Source organism: Ptychodera flava, chromosome 5 (assembly GCF_041260155.1).
Source record: "Ptychodera flava strain L36383 chromosome 5, AS_Pfla_20210202, whole genome shotgun sequence".
In the NCBI taxonomy this organism is placed as follows: domain Eukaryota; kingdom Metazoa; phylum Hemichordata; class Enteropneusta; family Ptychoderidae; genus Ptychodera; species Ptychodera flava.
This window is the reverse complement of record NC_091932.1, coordinates 6,633,536-6,647,654: the sequence shown is the minus strand read 5'-3', so window position 1 is coordinate 6,647,654 and position 14,119 is coordinate 6,633,536. Positions and strand designations below refer to the sequence as shown.

Genomic DNA, 14,119 nt, shown 5'->3' with positions numbered 1-14,119 from the left:
TAGTGGCCATAGAGGGCGCGACTTCATGTTACTACGGACGCTTTCCAAAGTCTCAGTCGAGTTGTTTCCTTGGGCGGCCGGCAGATAATATAGTGCATGTTAGGTTTAAGCAATAATTACGATCACAGAACATATATCTCGAAGTTTCATGATTGATTAAACTCTCCATATTCTTCAAATTATTTGAAATTTCACAAAAGTCGGTGCCTTTATTCTTTATCATGACGAACTTCTTTCGGTGAATGAATACACACGTCCATAGCAACCAGTGTTTACCCACAAGCCCGTACTTCACTTCCGCATTGCCTTGTGTTACCGTACCGAGACGATCACAAGCAAGCTCTAGACCCCCAAAACATTTTAATTTTGGCGGAAAAAAAGCGATCCACGCTCGAAGAAAGATGTCGAGGAGCGCTGGCACCCTGATTACGACGCACAATGCAACGTATATACCACCAAGGCTCATGCCTGGGTAAGTATTTGTTGGCAGTTTGTCTGAACTTCGATCACACTGTGCATCATATGTTTACATGCATGATAGTCTCAGCATGGAGGTAGTAGAGACCTCCATGGTCTCAGACAGTCATGTCTGAGTCGTGGATAACTGAAATCCACTTTTGACGGGGGCTACCAAGTCATGTGAAGCGTAAGGTTTACAGATCTAGAGCGCATAACCGAATAGGCTTTATATACCAATATCTGTAGAGGGTTTACATACATAACTATGGCGCTGATGACTTACTGACCTTTGGAAAATGCTATCACAACACATACTTTTGACCAGGAGTTAACAACACCGAGTTAATTGACTTTGTCGAGCATCAACACCATATCTCAGAAGTGCACGTTGTTTACATGTTACACATCTTGACAATTATTTTCTCCTATCAGCAGAAATACGACACTTATTAAATTTCTCAGTATCCTGTCTTGGCTACCTTCACATTCTATATTGCACTGAGCTTCCTGGAAACCCATTATCGGTGGCTACGTGTATTTGTTTTGGTATAGTGTGTCAAATCTCTTTTCATTTACCAACCAGATATTTAAAGTCACTGAGATGTAGAGGTTTTACAAAGACATTTTAACTTAAACACTTGTTAGAGATCAACCGTGCACTCCCTATACCCATGCAGTCCCACCAGAACTTGCTTGTAACACATAAAGTGACAGTACCTTGGGTAAACCACCATGGGTGGAGGGACGGTGGGTAAACCAACTGTGTTATGAACAACACTGCAAACTTTAAAACATTACTAGTTTTAAACTAACTTTTGATTTTGACAGCTAGTTCTTGATATTGGGATAGCAAGAATGCCACGATTGTGAGAAAATGTTTATTAAACTTTGTATTTCAGATCACAGTCTGCATGTAAAGTATAGGGAGAGGGTTAGGGTGAAAAATTCATACAGACCTAAACATTGTTAATTCATAGTATAAGAAGAAGATCATTTCTCACTAAGTGTTCATTGTAAAACAGACTGGTATTTGATTTACAGATATGAATTCTCATTAATCATTTGAACTCTATTAAAGCCTCCCAAAAATAGTCTGTACTGATATTGTGTAAAATGTTTTACTCTGTATGCTAACACTCTTTTTTTTTGTATGCTGTATTAGTACTTGTCTTATCACTCATCAATGAAGTCCGTAATTTGTGGCATTTACCAGTAAGGTGGTTTCGATTCACAAATCAGACTTTAAGGCAAACTTTTATATTTCATTCACGGGGTACATGGCTATGTAACACCATAAGTATATAGATTAAAATGAGTTCCCAATCTGATTAAATCTGATGTAGAGATGGATGGGTCTTTTATGCTATGATGTTAGGGTCTTAGGGGAGGACCACAGAAAAAAAAACAGTAACACGATAGCGTAAAAGACTGACCCATCTCTACACCAGATTTTAATCAGATTGGATGAGTTCGCTGTCAGTGTCTTTTTTTTCCATGACACTGCTAGGTGGGTTTATAGATTATAGACTGAGCTGGCCAACATTCTTAGGTTCAAAATTTTAAAAACTAATTTTTGGTGCTTTCTTCATCAGTTTGATTTAACCAATGTTTGTGTTGCATGTACTGCATCCATTTCCCACCCTTAGGTACAAAGGTCATTGCCCTACCACAAAGTTTGACTACGGCGAGACCTATGGCCATGCCACAGCCAAGTATTTCCAGGACTACAGGTCAGCGACCCTGAACAACAGCAAAAGTAATTACAGCACAGGTGGACAATTCCCAACGATATACTCACATAATCCGGACTTGGTGATGAGTGCCAGGGATCGTACCAGGGAACGATACAGAACAGCACCAAAGTATCAACTGAGTAACCTTCAGTATGATAGAGAGGAAGACCTTTCCAAATTTGATACGGTAATATTCTCATACCCTTTAGCGATTCAATTTTTTCAGGTTATCGCTTGATCCCTGCAATAACAATATAGTTAACGGGCTTGTATACTCTTTGCTTAGTGTTTGTTTTGGTTTTCTTTTTTGGTTTTCTTTTTTTTATTTCTTTATTGAAATTATTTACTGTTTTTGTATGTTTGTAGAGGGATGCTTTTTAAAAGGTAATGGTCACCTATGCATTCCATCCAGGCTTCTGGTCAAAGCCTACTGAATTAAAATAAATAAATAAATAAATAAAAAAAACAGGCCCTGGAGAAATTATAATGATTCAGTAAATGAGGCCAACAAGATCAAAATGTATTGCACTATAAAATGTCTACAACCTGTGACTGCTATACAAAAATAAAATGTTATTTGATTGTTGTGTTGACTTGAAATTATTTCAATGGTGGATGTTAAAGTGGCACTCCCACTTGGTAACATTTTTTAAACACATTTTTTTAATGCCAACGGTCGATATTTGACGTGGCGACCGCGCGGATCGCAAGATATCAATAAAAACATGTCCTCAAAGAAGTAAAAGTTTGAATTCCGGTGGCCCACCTAAATTCAGCTTCCGAACATCGAACATTCGGCACTGGGGTCATTGTCAACTAAGCTATGGAGTACGAGTCTACACTAACGCTGCTGTACACCACAGTACTACCCGCATCGGTGATCGGTCATGCCCCGTGGGGGAAAGCTGAGTCTTACTGACTCGGAGAAAAAACGGAAAACAAAGTTTGCTAATTCCACCAGAATTCGCATAGGTGACTAGCACAGATACGTGCGGTTGATACATAGCGGCCGCCGCGTGTTATGCACGCATACCACGCGGCGGCCACTTTGTATCGAACCACACGCAACTGTGTGGCAGACGACAAAATGTAGTCATTAGAAGCGGATAATATTTTACATGTAAAAACTGATATCTATGTGGTATTGGTTAAAAATATAATAGAACTGATTGAGAATAATGAAAACGACAAAAACTAAGGAGAAGTTTTAAAAAAGCTTACCTCAAGTGAAGGCATAATGCTGTATATAGGCCTAAAGTCTTCGCAGTGGGAGGTAAAATTGCATCGTTCGAACTTATTATGGACTCCCCAGAATATCGTCAATCGGCACAACAACAAACCTTCGGGGGATTTTGGGTCATAATCAGAAACGATCGTAAAACTTCCGGATATGAAAAATATGCTCGGGAAATGACATGTTTTTATCGATATCTCGCGATCCGCGCGCAGTCGCCACCTCAAATATCGACCGTTGGCATTAAGAACATGTGTTTTAAAAATGTTACCAAGTGGGAGTGCCTCTTTAAGTACTGATGGTGTACATTACAAAGTGTGGTTTGCATAATGCTGTATTTCACATGAATAATCATTTGTTTTCGTGCATGGATATCTCTGTACTGTTCAGCATTTTATTAGCATCTTGACAATGAATATTTAAATGCAGCGAAATGTCAGCTAATAATTATTGAGAGTGTTGCAATGCAAACACAACCAGCACACAAATAAAGTGTGTTTTACCTAGGTACCCCAACTCAGCTATGAGACGGACACAATCCACAAAACACACGATTAGCTTGGGTATCACGGACACATTTCAAAGCCACCGACCTGTTGATTAATTACAGTAAACCAGCATGGGGGAGCCACTGTCTGGACTGAGAGATAAACAGTTGACTAGACTTGATCTACAATGTAGCTGTTTCTTTTACAATTTCAGCTAAGAGTTCAAGAGGTGAAGGTATTCTCAACAAAAACTAACTAAAAAGCCACACATTGTAGATCAAGTGTATCTCTCAGTCTAGACAGAGTGGAGTGCCTCATGCTGGTTTACTCTAATTAATCAATGAGTCGGTGACTTTCAAATGTGTCGTGATACCCAAGCTAATCGTTTGTGTTGTTGGTGAAATGTGTCCGTCTCATACACTGAGTTACGGTACCTAGGTGAAATGCACTGTATCACACCTGATCTGAGGATTGACATTGGTTTATGTAATAAACTGAAGAAAAGAGACATAAGCAAGTAACACACAATGCCATACAATTAATTTCTATGAATTTTATGAAAATCTTACCGAAAACTGACAAGGAATTATATTACAACATTGAACCACTGTTAATCAAAAGAATTGCAGGCATGTTATGGAAGTTTTGTCACTCATGTTAAAGGGCCAGTCAGTAACGCTGACTTTTGATGATTTTTTCATTGTTTTTACTTATTGATCAATTGCAACATCTTATTCTGTTCCCCAAAGAATGTTGAAACACCCACTATTTAGCTTGTCAACTTAGCCTTTGTATGTGTAAAATGCATTGTTATTGTTTATATTTGAATTCTAGTCTAGACCAGAAGTCACTTTTCAACAAAACAATGCAGTTTACAAACGTATTGGCTGAGTTGACAAGCTGGATACTGTGTATATCAGCATGCTTTGGGGAGTAGAACAATGAATTTATGGTTCACATCCAAAATTTAAAAAGTGAAAATACTATCAGAAGTTAGCATTAGTGGCCCTTTAAGAAAATACATCAGTGAATAAGAATGAAATTTGCTTACACTTTAATGAAGTGGCAACTATGTTTTAGTCAAAATATCACTCATTGAGTTGAATCTTATAACCATATTAAATATGCCTTGCAATATTACAGCTTGCACAACAGCACCGTGAACATTACAAAGACCGTACTGGAACCATGCAGCGGGTGGACTATTTCATGTTACCTGTCAAAGCTGAGGAGCAGTTCAAGAAACAATCTGCCTACTTGTAAGTAGTGGACAAGAGTGTGCCGTGAAAAGCAACATAACTGGGACTGGTGTTTTTTGTTTTTGCTGTGATGTGGTCTAACCTTGTCAACTTTAACCTTTGAACTCAAGTCTTGCACTAACACCTCTTTTGCAAGTTCTACTGTGCATGTCATTCACTAATAGGGATAGGATCACAGTGAGCTATCGGTGATGCTAAGGGTAAATTAGGGAAACATAATTTGTACAAGGTAACAATGAGGATATTGTATCTTTTACAATAGCATGTAACATATTATGCATGTGATTGCTGTGTTTGTACAAGGATTAATATTCACTCCTGGGTCACATTTTTATTTTTTGGAATTTGTAAAGTTTTTCCAAAATTTTTGTTAGTATAATGCATTCATTGAAGACATTTTGTCACACCCTTTTGTCATTTCTATGGCCCTGTCTGTTACTTTTGAAATGACACATGACCTGAAACAAAGAAAATTGGAGTGCAATTAAGGCACAAATGAACCTGTGGTGATTGATTTATCATTGAAGAGGTTGAAAACACTGCTATATATAAGGCTAGCTGCAGCTTTTAAAAGATTGTCTGTGATTGGTCCATTTCACTGTTACACCTATCTAAAACTGTTTAAAAGGAGTGTCAATCTGTATCCAATGATATTATTAATTTTCTTAGGACTTGCAGCCAATTCCTGTAGGGCAGTGTTGTGATTTCACTTCATTTTTGCAGTTAAAGTGTCACAAGTCATGAAATGAAACTGAACCTGAGTGAATATTAGTTCTTTCAAAAATGTGTTTTATTTCAAAGTATCATTTGCTGTATGACCCTTGACCTCCAGAGTACAACACCTTACTGAACAATAAATACTGTGTTGAAAAAATGGATGAAATGCTATCTCTGAAATTTATGAAAACAAAAATGATGTTAAAACCAACAAAATAATGCTCTTGACAGCCTGTCTCCAGAAGGCATTGGTATAATGATTATTTGTCAATTCCCCTGGGCCGTAGTTTTGTACATGTACTTTCCAACTGTAATTAATTTCACATGTTGGAGATTTCAGACAACTTTAATGTTAATGCTGTAAGTAGTAAAATGTTGCACTTTTGATGTCATGGATAGCTGGTTCAAAGCAAAATACTAAGAATATTAGATAGATGATTGATTTGCAGTAAAATGTGTTGTAACTTTCTGCAGTTACTGAAAAAATGTTTTTCATTGCACTCTGACACTTTTGTGTCCACAGTCAGCCACTATGTGATACTGGACCAGTTCATACTGGACCAGTACACTATGGTGATACTGGACCAGTTCATACTGGACCAGTATACACTATAGTGATACTGGACCGGTACTATGGTGATACTGGACCGGTACACTATGGTGATACTGGACCAGTACACTATGGTGATACTGGACCAGGTCATACTGGACCAGTACACTATGGTGATGGACCAGTACACAATGGTTATATTGGACCAGTACACTATGGTCATACTGGACCGGTACACAATGGATATATATTGGACCAGTATACACCATGGTGATACTAGACCAGTACACTGGATGGTGGTTGAGTTCAAACATTGAACATGTAGATATTTTTGTTCAAAGATATATGATGATGACCTAACAATGACCTATAGCATTTGACCATTGTTGTTAATGTCATTATCAATCATGTAGAATACTGAATTTACTGAAATCATGATCATACGTATGGAAAAGATTTGTAAAACTTATTTACAGCGTAAAACTTTCTAACTTAAAAACAGTATAATGCAATCTGCAAAGCAATTCATTGGTTCATGTTGCTTTGTACAGCATTGAACCAGATATCATATTCTCCTACACCTCAGATTACCCATAGTTCTTTGCACTCGCATCACACCCTTTGACCTCACTCTGCATGCCAATTCATACAGCACCTTACACTGTATCCCGTGCAATACTGTAGTGCCTATCTGGCCATACCCACCTTTCCTTTCTTCAAATCTTAGTATAAAACCTGACATTGTAGCTCGAGTACCCTTCCAAATAACACGTATGACCTGTAAACCACCCCACCCCCCTTTCTTGATTAAACTATTCTAACTTAGTTGCAGTAAAATTGATAGCAGCTTAGAGCAAGTCTGAAAGTAATCTCTGGTATAATCCTCTTGTGCATGTCCCTTCCCATCATGCAACTCAACCAGTGTCGTCACAATCCCTTGTCATGTAAATACACAAAATTCAGATAAATTGTTTTTATCCCAGAATATACAAGTCTGCTATACTGTGTACAACAGATGCAAAGTTTATTGATATTTACAATAGATAACCATGTAGACAATTGCAGACATTGTAGATATTAGAAATCAAGCAAAGTTCTCTTATAATACTTCTCTTGACTTCGCCTACATTACTTCAGTGTCAGTCTATCTTTTCCATTCAGTAAACCCTTGATTTTTATTGTCAGAAATAACAAGAATGATGACATTAGGTACAATATACCATCATTATTTTAACTGTTAGTGCGTGTAGTACATTACTCTTGATCAATGCTAACATTTTTAAATATTCTGTTAATATTCATATTTAAATATGTAAAATAGTGAAAGAACTAGATAGAAAATGCTGCTTTATTGTTACAAAATAGTGATTGACAACTACTGAACAAAAATTCACAGAGTTGAGATTGTTGTTGTTCCATGGAAGTTCAGTCTTGCCGCTGTGCCTGAATACATGTCGAACAATGATGCATAAATTTGCCTCAAATTTGTGTCTGACTTGTATTTCTCAAAGTGAAAGCTGTGCAATATTTTTGAAATTTCTGGTCATTGTCACACGGACTGTTCAGTCTATTGTAATGCTGTCATTAGAATTGAAATATGCATGACAGTTGACAACTCTTCACAGTACTCTGTTTTAATTTGACCAGTTTTGGTAAAAAATCTGTCTTTTGAAATGTGCCAAACTAATCTATATGCATCTTATGATCCATGCCAAGTAACATAGTGGCTTCCAAATGTTCTCTTCCATCTTCTGCAAGGATAATATTCAACCACAATGGTTCTTTGCTTTTCAATTGTCCATGGAACAACAAATATCTAGCTTTTTAAAAATTCTAACTAGGTGGCAAAGATACAAGCGTTGAACCAATACTTCCATAGTGTTTGTACATGTAACTCTGTACTAATAACTCTAAACTGAATGACAAAAGTCCAAATAATAAACTGATTGTCATTAATGTTCTTTTATATTCTCTCCTGTGTTATTCATGTCAATCTTCTTTTGTACTTTCATCACAATGTGTCGTATTTTATGTTATGTCCTTCAAGATTAAAGATTAAGTATACTACATACATTTCATTTAATTCATTATGTAAAAGGAGAAATAAATAAAAGTATAGCAAATTATTCAAGCTTGACCTTACACTGGATAAATAGATCAAACAGGGATTTTATCAATGCTGCTGTTATTGCAATGTATCAGAGTGAAATGTTTTCATGGCAGGGTATCGACTGCGCAATTGTGCAAATTGCACATTTCAAGCCATTTTCTGCCCTTTAAAAGTTACTGACAGTGCGGAAATCGTACATAAAACACAGCAAGCAAATAAGCCCATATGACAGTGACCCGAACACATAGTGTAGTGACCTGTGTATTTGCTGATGTTTCTGCCCCCTAAAATGTCAAGTCTGCCCCATTATTATGATGAATAGGGCAGACATTGCCCCCTTTCAGTGAACATGCGGAGACAACATTGAAAAACTCAAATGTAGGTTTGATTTAAGCATTGAAAATCAAAGAAATATCCCTTACGATATTATTATATTAGTGTTTATTACAGTAATGCCAGTGGGAAATTGTTAAACTAGAATGGAAAAATGTTTAACATTTCATGCATGTTTTGTTTTATTTTGTTACTTCAGTCTCTCTGTACACTGCATTCAGTGCTTGATTTCAAACTCTGCACACAGTGCTCAATTTCAAACTCTGCACCACAGTGCTCAATTTCAAACTCTGCACACAGTGCTCAATTTCAAAAACACAACCATCACTACATAACACACAGACAACAAACTATGACATTGATGCACCATACAGGATAGTCCCATGCACAATCCATGGTTGTTTTCAATGGCACAATGTCAACACACAGCATTACGACATAGTATTTGCTCCACTTCATGGTTCAAAACATTCTGTCATTGTAATTGACCGCAAAAACTATAGACAGTGACTTTTCAGCCACAACAAATTGCAGTTTCAGGTGTATAAGGATAAATCAATGAATATTTCTGTTTTGCTGGAAAAATCTCTTTGTCTTCAAGGCTATAAATTGAAAATGATTTTATGAAAAAAAAAAGATTAAGTCAGATTGTGGCTGTGTAGCTTGAATTCTACACCTAGAATTTTCTGCATGAATGACAGAAATGACTACTCTACTCGGCCAAGTTCATTTTCATTGCTGTGACAATCTTCTCGTCAAAGACAAACAAAATTGGCCAGTTGACGACCTCAGTTTTGGTGACCGGTAGATTAGCTGGCAGTGCTTCCCAGTATGTAGCGCGCCCTCTAGCAGGGACAACGGAAATTGGCGCGGTGTTGAATATGCAATTTGTGCTCAAGTAACATATGTATAAACACATTAGATATGAATCATGATGTTATTCATATGAGACAAATTTGTTGATAACTAAAACAATTAACGGCTATTCAAATGAACCAAAAGCAAGGTAATGCAACATGTATAAACGTACAACTGTCATCGAATTTCGTATTGACTCACCGTGTGTGGCGCACTTCTAGTCATCCCCTCAACACAACGAAATGTTCACGATAGTGAACACCTATTGCCTGGTCATGAGGGCTATAGCGCCCGTCTATTACCCCGAGGGGCCGTGTGTTACCAGAAACACATCGCTATTTCCCGAGGCCGTAGGCCGAGGGGTATAGCGATGTGTTTCTGGTAACACACGGCCACGAGGGGTAATAGACGAGCGCTATAGCCCGAATAAAGACCAGGCTATAGGTGTTTTATAACACACCACATGCTCATGTTGTATTGTTATATAGTTTTTAATATGTTTTGATATTTTGCACCGCAACAATCCTTTGTGACAAGTTTACCGGGCGATGTTTCCACAGCGGTTTCAGTTGTACGTACGTGGTACCACTATCTTTCAAAAAATATTCTAAGCATACCTAGCGACATCCTTAGTTGCACTTTAATGTTTTCCGTCGATGAGCTGTTCAAGTTCCTACGCTGTTGGAATGTCGACTTATATGTGTCGTTCCAACACGATAATAACCACAATGAAATTAAATAAAATTAACAAATATAACAACTTATTTATTTCGGATAATATATAAATGTGTCCACTTTCTTCAGTTTATTGTAAGGGGTTTGGTAATTTCAGAACAAAAATATACGGCTAAATGAAACACCTTGGAATACAACGAATTGGATGTTCTTTTTAGTATTCAAAGATAAATATTTGTCCGCATTTTTTAGATTACGCTTTTGAAAATTACGAGTGCAAGAATGACGAAAATTAATCTCAGTAGGCGACTACTAGTGTAACAGTGGATACTGAAAGACATATTCACGACTCAGAGTACAAGCTGCAAATGCGGCCATCAACATTGATAATTTGTCCGCATTTCAAGCTGCAGTTTCCGATGTCGCGGGCGTGCAGCTTGTAGCCGTAGCCGTGATCAGCGCTATTATGACACCGAGCCTTTTCTAGGCGTTACAAGGAGAGTAACAATCATATGTAACACGTAAATTAATAGGAAGTACGGAGGAAAACATGTCATATGCGTTTACCCTGGTAAAAAAGTACACACGGTTAGATCTGAATCTAAGAAATTATCCCTATCACTGCAATTTATAAAGACCCGTATATCGACCGAAAATATACTTTCAGGACGATGTAACCGTTGGAGCCCCAGTGTCTTGAGAGATCCATTACGAATGCCAGACTTGATTCCTTGACTTTTTCTTTGTTTTTAGTGTTTTTTTTGTTGTTGCTTAAATCATAATAGATGGGCTTGTTGAAATGAGAATGCAGGTAGAATTTTCGCGATCCAAAGACGTGACATTTCTCAGTCGGAGTTGTCATAGAATGCAAAGGAAGTGAAACGTTTTGTTCACTGTGGCCAACGCCCTGTCGTGTTTTTTGAAGCGGACACCTTGTCGCGGAATGTAAATCTTACAAAAATAACGTCAATACCACAGAGTCAGTGAGTGATTAGAGTATTGATAGAAAAGCGTTTTCGTCCTTAGCGATGAAACACTGTCACGCCCGTAGAGGGTACTATACCCCTGCTACATTCTGAGAGCAATATTGCTGTCACAAGTCCCATGATGATTTAAAGGTGCTGACACTGTCACGGTCCAAGTCAGCTTCACTTGCAGGCCACGGCTATGCTCCGTGGAAGGAAGTCGAGCTGCGGGTACAAAGTATCTGATGGTATATGTATGTACAATAATCTTTCCAAAATCCCTCCGTGAATGGGGACAGATATATTGGAGCATTGCAACGAACGACAATCATATCGGAAGCATAATTTTGTCGTTAATGGCTGACAGTGTTCTGTGTCAAGATAAATGCCATTATTCGGATTGGAACTTGTCTCTCTGTCAATGCCGACTCAACGCTCCTGATTACGAGAACTACCTGCAATAAATGATTTATTACAGCTACAGTGTGGTATGTTGGAACACACGGTATATATAGATAACAACCCCGTGGTTGGTTCAGTAGTTTACCCAAGTCCATTGAATTGCGTTTAGAAATGCAAGATAATGCCTTCGTGATATTTGCACCTAAAAATTTCACTTGTTTAAGACAATTGATGTTGTTAAATGCGTTATAAAATGGCGCCACCGTACTGCAAGATTCTATATTTCTTCCAAAAAGAACATTCGAAATATGCAGACTCAGTAGTTTCTGTCACTTTAGTGATAAATCTGTAATGCATCTTAACAGCCAAGTCAGCAATCCGCGTGCCATACTTGTGTAAGCTATTTGAAGAGGGATGCTGAAATATCAATGTGTCTCGAAAGGACATGACAATACTTAAAGGGAGGGTGTCGTCGGAACTGCGCGTGTGCGACTTTCTTGTTCATAAAATGTATTTCATGCATGGTATCCAGAGGCATCACGTCAACATTGCTGCAACATTTAAATTTTACGGTATTCATTGTTAACAAACATGTTTTAACGTTCATCAGTACCTTAGATAAAGTGTTTCCATCGGTCCCCGGCAACGTTTGAGCAGAGTTCCGATGACACCCTCCCTTTAAAGTCCCAGTTGGTTGTAATCAGATTACTTTCTTTAAACAAAGTGTAATAATTGATTGCATAATTTGCATACGATGTTTGCAAAAGGTAAAACGCGGGGCACCGAACTTTTTCAAAATATGTCTTTGACAACTCACTGCTATACATACGATACATGCCACTGTGAAGAAGTAACAATATTCGAACACCTTCTATCGAGTTTTGATGTCCTGTCGACTACAAAATGTTATCTCGTGAACTCTCACACAATTATATAAGGCTCATAAAAATACTGGGATTTATGTCGGAGTACATCAAACGCTTCGGTAGCGGGTCATTGAGGACAAAACCTGCACTGTACCATGTACCGGGCTATCATCCAAGCATTGTTCGGAAGCACATGATCCACCGCCAGCACAAGGCGGAAATGTATATTTTTTAGGAGTAATTTTCAAACGAAAAATTCATCAAAATTGTGTATATTTTTGGCTCACTAAATACAGCTGCGTGCATTTTTTATTAGTTTTTTTTGTGTGTTTTTGTTCGGTTTTTTGTTTTGTGTTTAATTTCCTATAAAGATTCGTCCTTCAAAACCTATTTTCATCCGGGAAACTACACTGTACAGGTATGCCCGCATAATATGCAAACAACGCTCTACACAAAATAACACTCTCCACTTTTATTATTGTCAAACTTACAGGATACAACTAAGCCAGTCGTTGGATTCAGCTCACAGACCAAACGTGCCAATCGGAATTCAGAGACGGCTGTTGGGAAAATATCTCCCTAAATCTTCAGTCCGCGACCGAGCAATGCGAGATGTACACTTCGAAAGACGTTAAGAACGATTCTCGTCTGCTGAAAAATGTGTAAATTTGGATTCTCTCTTCTTTCGTTCTCGTTTTTTTCTCTCTGACATTGTTGTACAGTTTTTATTCAGTCCATCACGTGTTAATATCGCTTATGCTTGAATAAGTTGGACATAGTATGGGTTATTTTGATAAGTAAGAAATCTATTTGAGTGTATTCACATTTATTATCATATAGCACACACGGAATAAACACATTGCCTATACGTAATCGGTCGTAAATGTCAGCAGTTACTATGACACAATCTACGCCAACGATGAATGCCCTTGCCATCAAGTGATATCTAGTTTTAAAATATATCAGGTATGGTTCCTTGAGTGAAGAGCGACTATTATCGCAAGCTATGATAGGCTTATTCCTTCATTGTCTATCGGAGTCTCAAAATCGTGACAGGAAGGACGAAAGTGATTATGATCTCAAGATGTATGACAAAGGCTACTTTTTTCAAAAGAGTGTGATTTTTAATCCTAAAAATCATATTTCCATGATTCATAAGATTAAAAGGAACGGATTTTTGTTAAATGCGCGCTGCATTCCGTCAAGTGCTGAGGTATATTTTTCATTTTTTTGACAAAAATCATGTGACGAATCGAAATTTGCCTCCTATACAGCACAGAATAGTAAATATTTTCCCTTCAAGTCTAGAATGGACTTTTTAGCCAGGACATTCATAATATCATGCCATACAGTCCTTTAAAATACAGTGTAAATAAAGAATTGTGTTTACAATACAAAGATGTTTGTCAGCCTTGTTTTTTATTATTACAAACATATTGAAGTACAGCATCAACGCAAAAATAATACCAA

General features: G+C 37.6%; 1 protein-coding gene across 1 annotated transcript; it reads left to right on the top strand.

Annotated features, from left to right (window-relative positions):
* The first annotated feature begins 270 nt into the window (after positions 1-270).
* On the top strand, positions 271-14,047 carry LOC139132860 (ciliary microtubule inner protein 2C-like). Its single transcript, XM_070699177.1, has 4 exons — positions 271-472; positions 2,106-2,379; positions 5,058-5,173; positions 13,143-14,047. The coding sequence occupies exons 1-4, from the start codon at positions 402-404 to the stop codon at positions 13,282-13,284; spliced, it is 603 nt and encodes a 200-aa protein (XP_070555278.1). The 5' UTR covers positions 271-401; the 3' UTR covers positions 13,285-14,047.
* The last annotated feature ends 72 nt before the right edge of the window (positions 14,048-14,119 follow it).

Coding starts and splice junctions, on each gene's coding strand:
- LOC139132860 (XM_070699177.1), top strand. CDS start 402: ATGTCGAGGAGCGCTGGCACCCTGATTACGACGCACAATGCAACGTAT. Junction 473..2,105: donor CCACCAAGGCTCATGCCTGG/GTAAGTATTTGT, acceptor TCCCACCCTTAG/GTACAAAGGTCATTGCCCTA. Junction 5,174..13,142: donor AAGAAACAATCTGCCTACTT/GTAAGTAGTGGA, acceptor TCAAACTTACAG/GATACAACTAAGCCAGTCGT.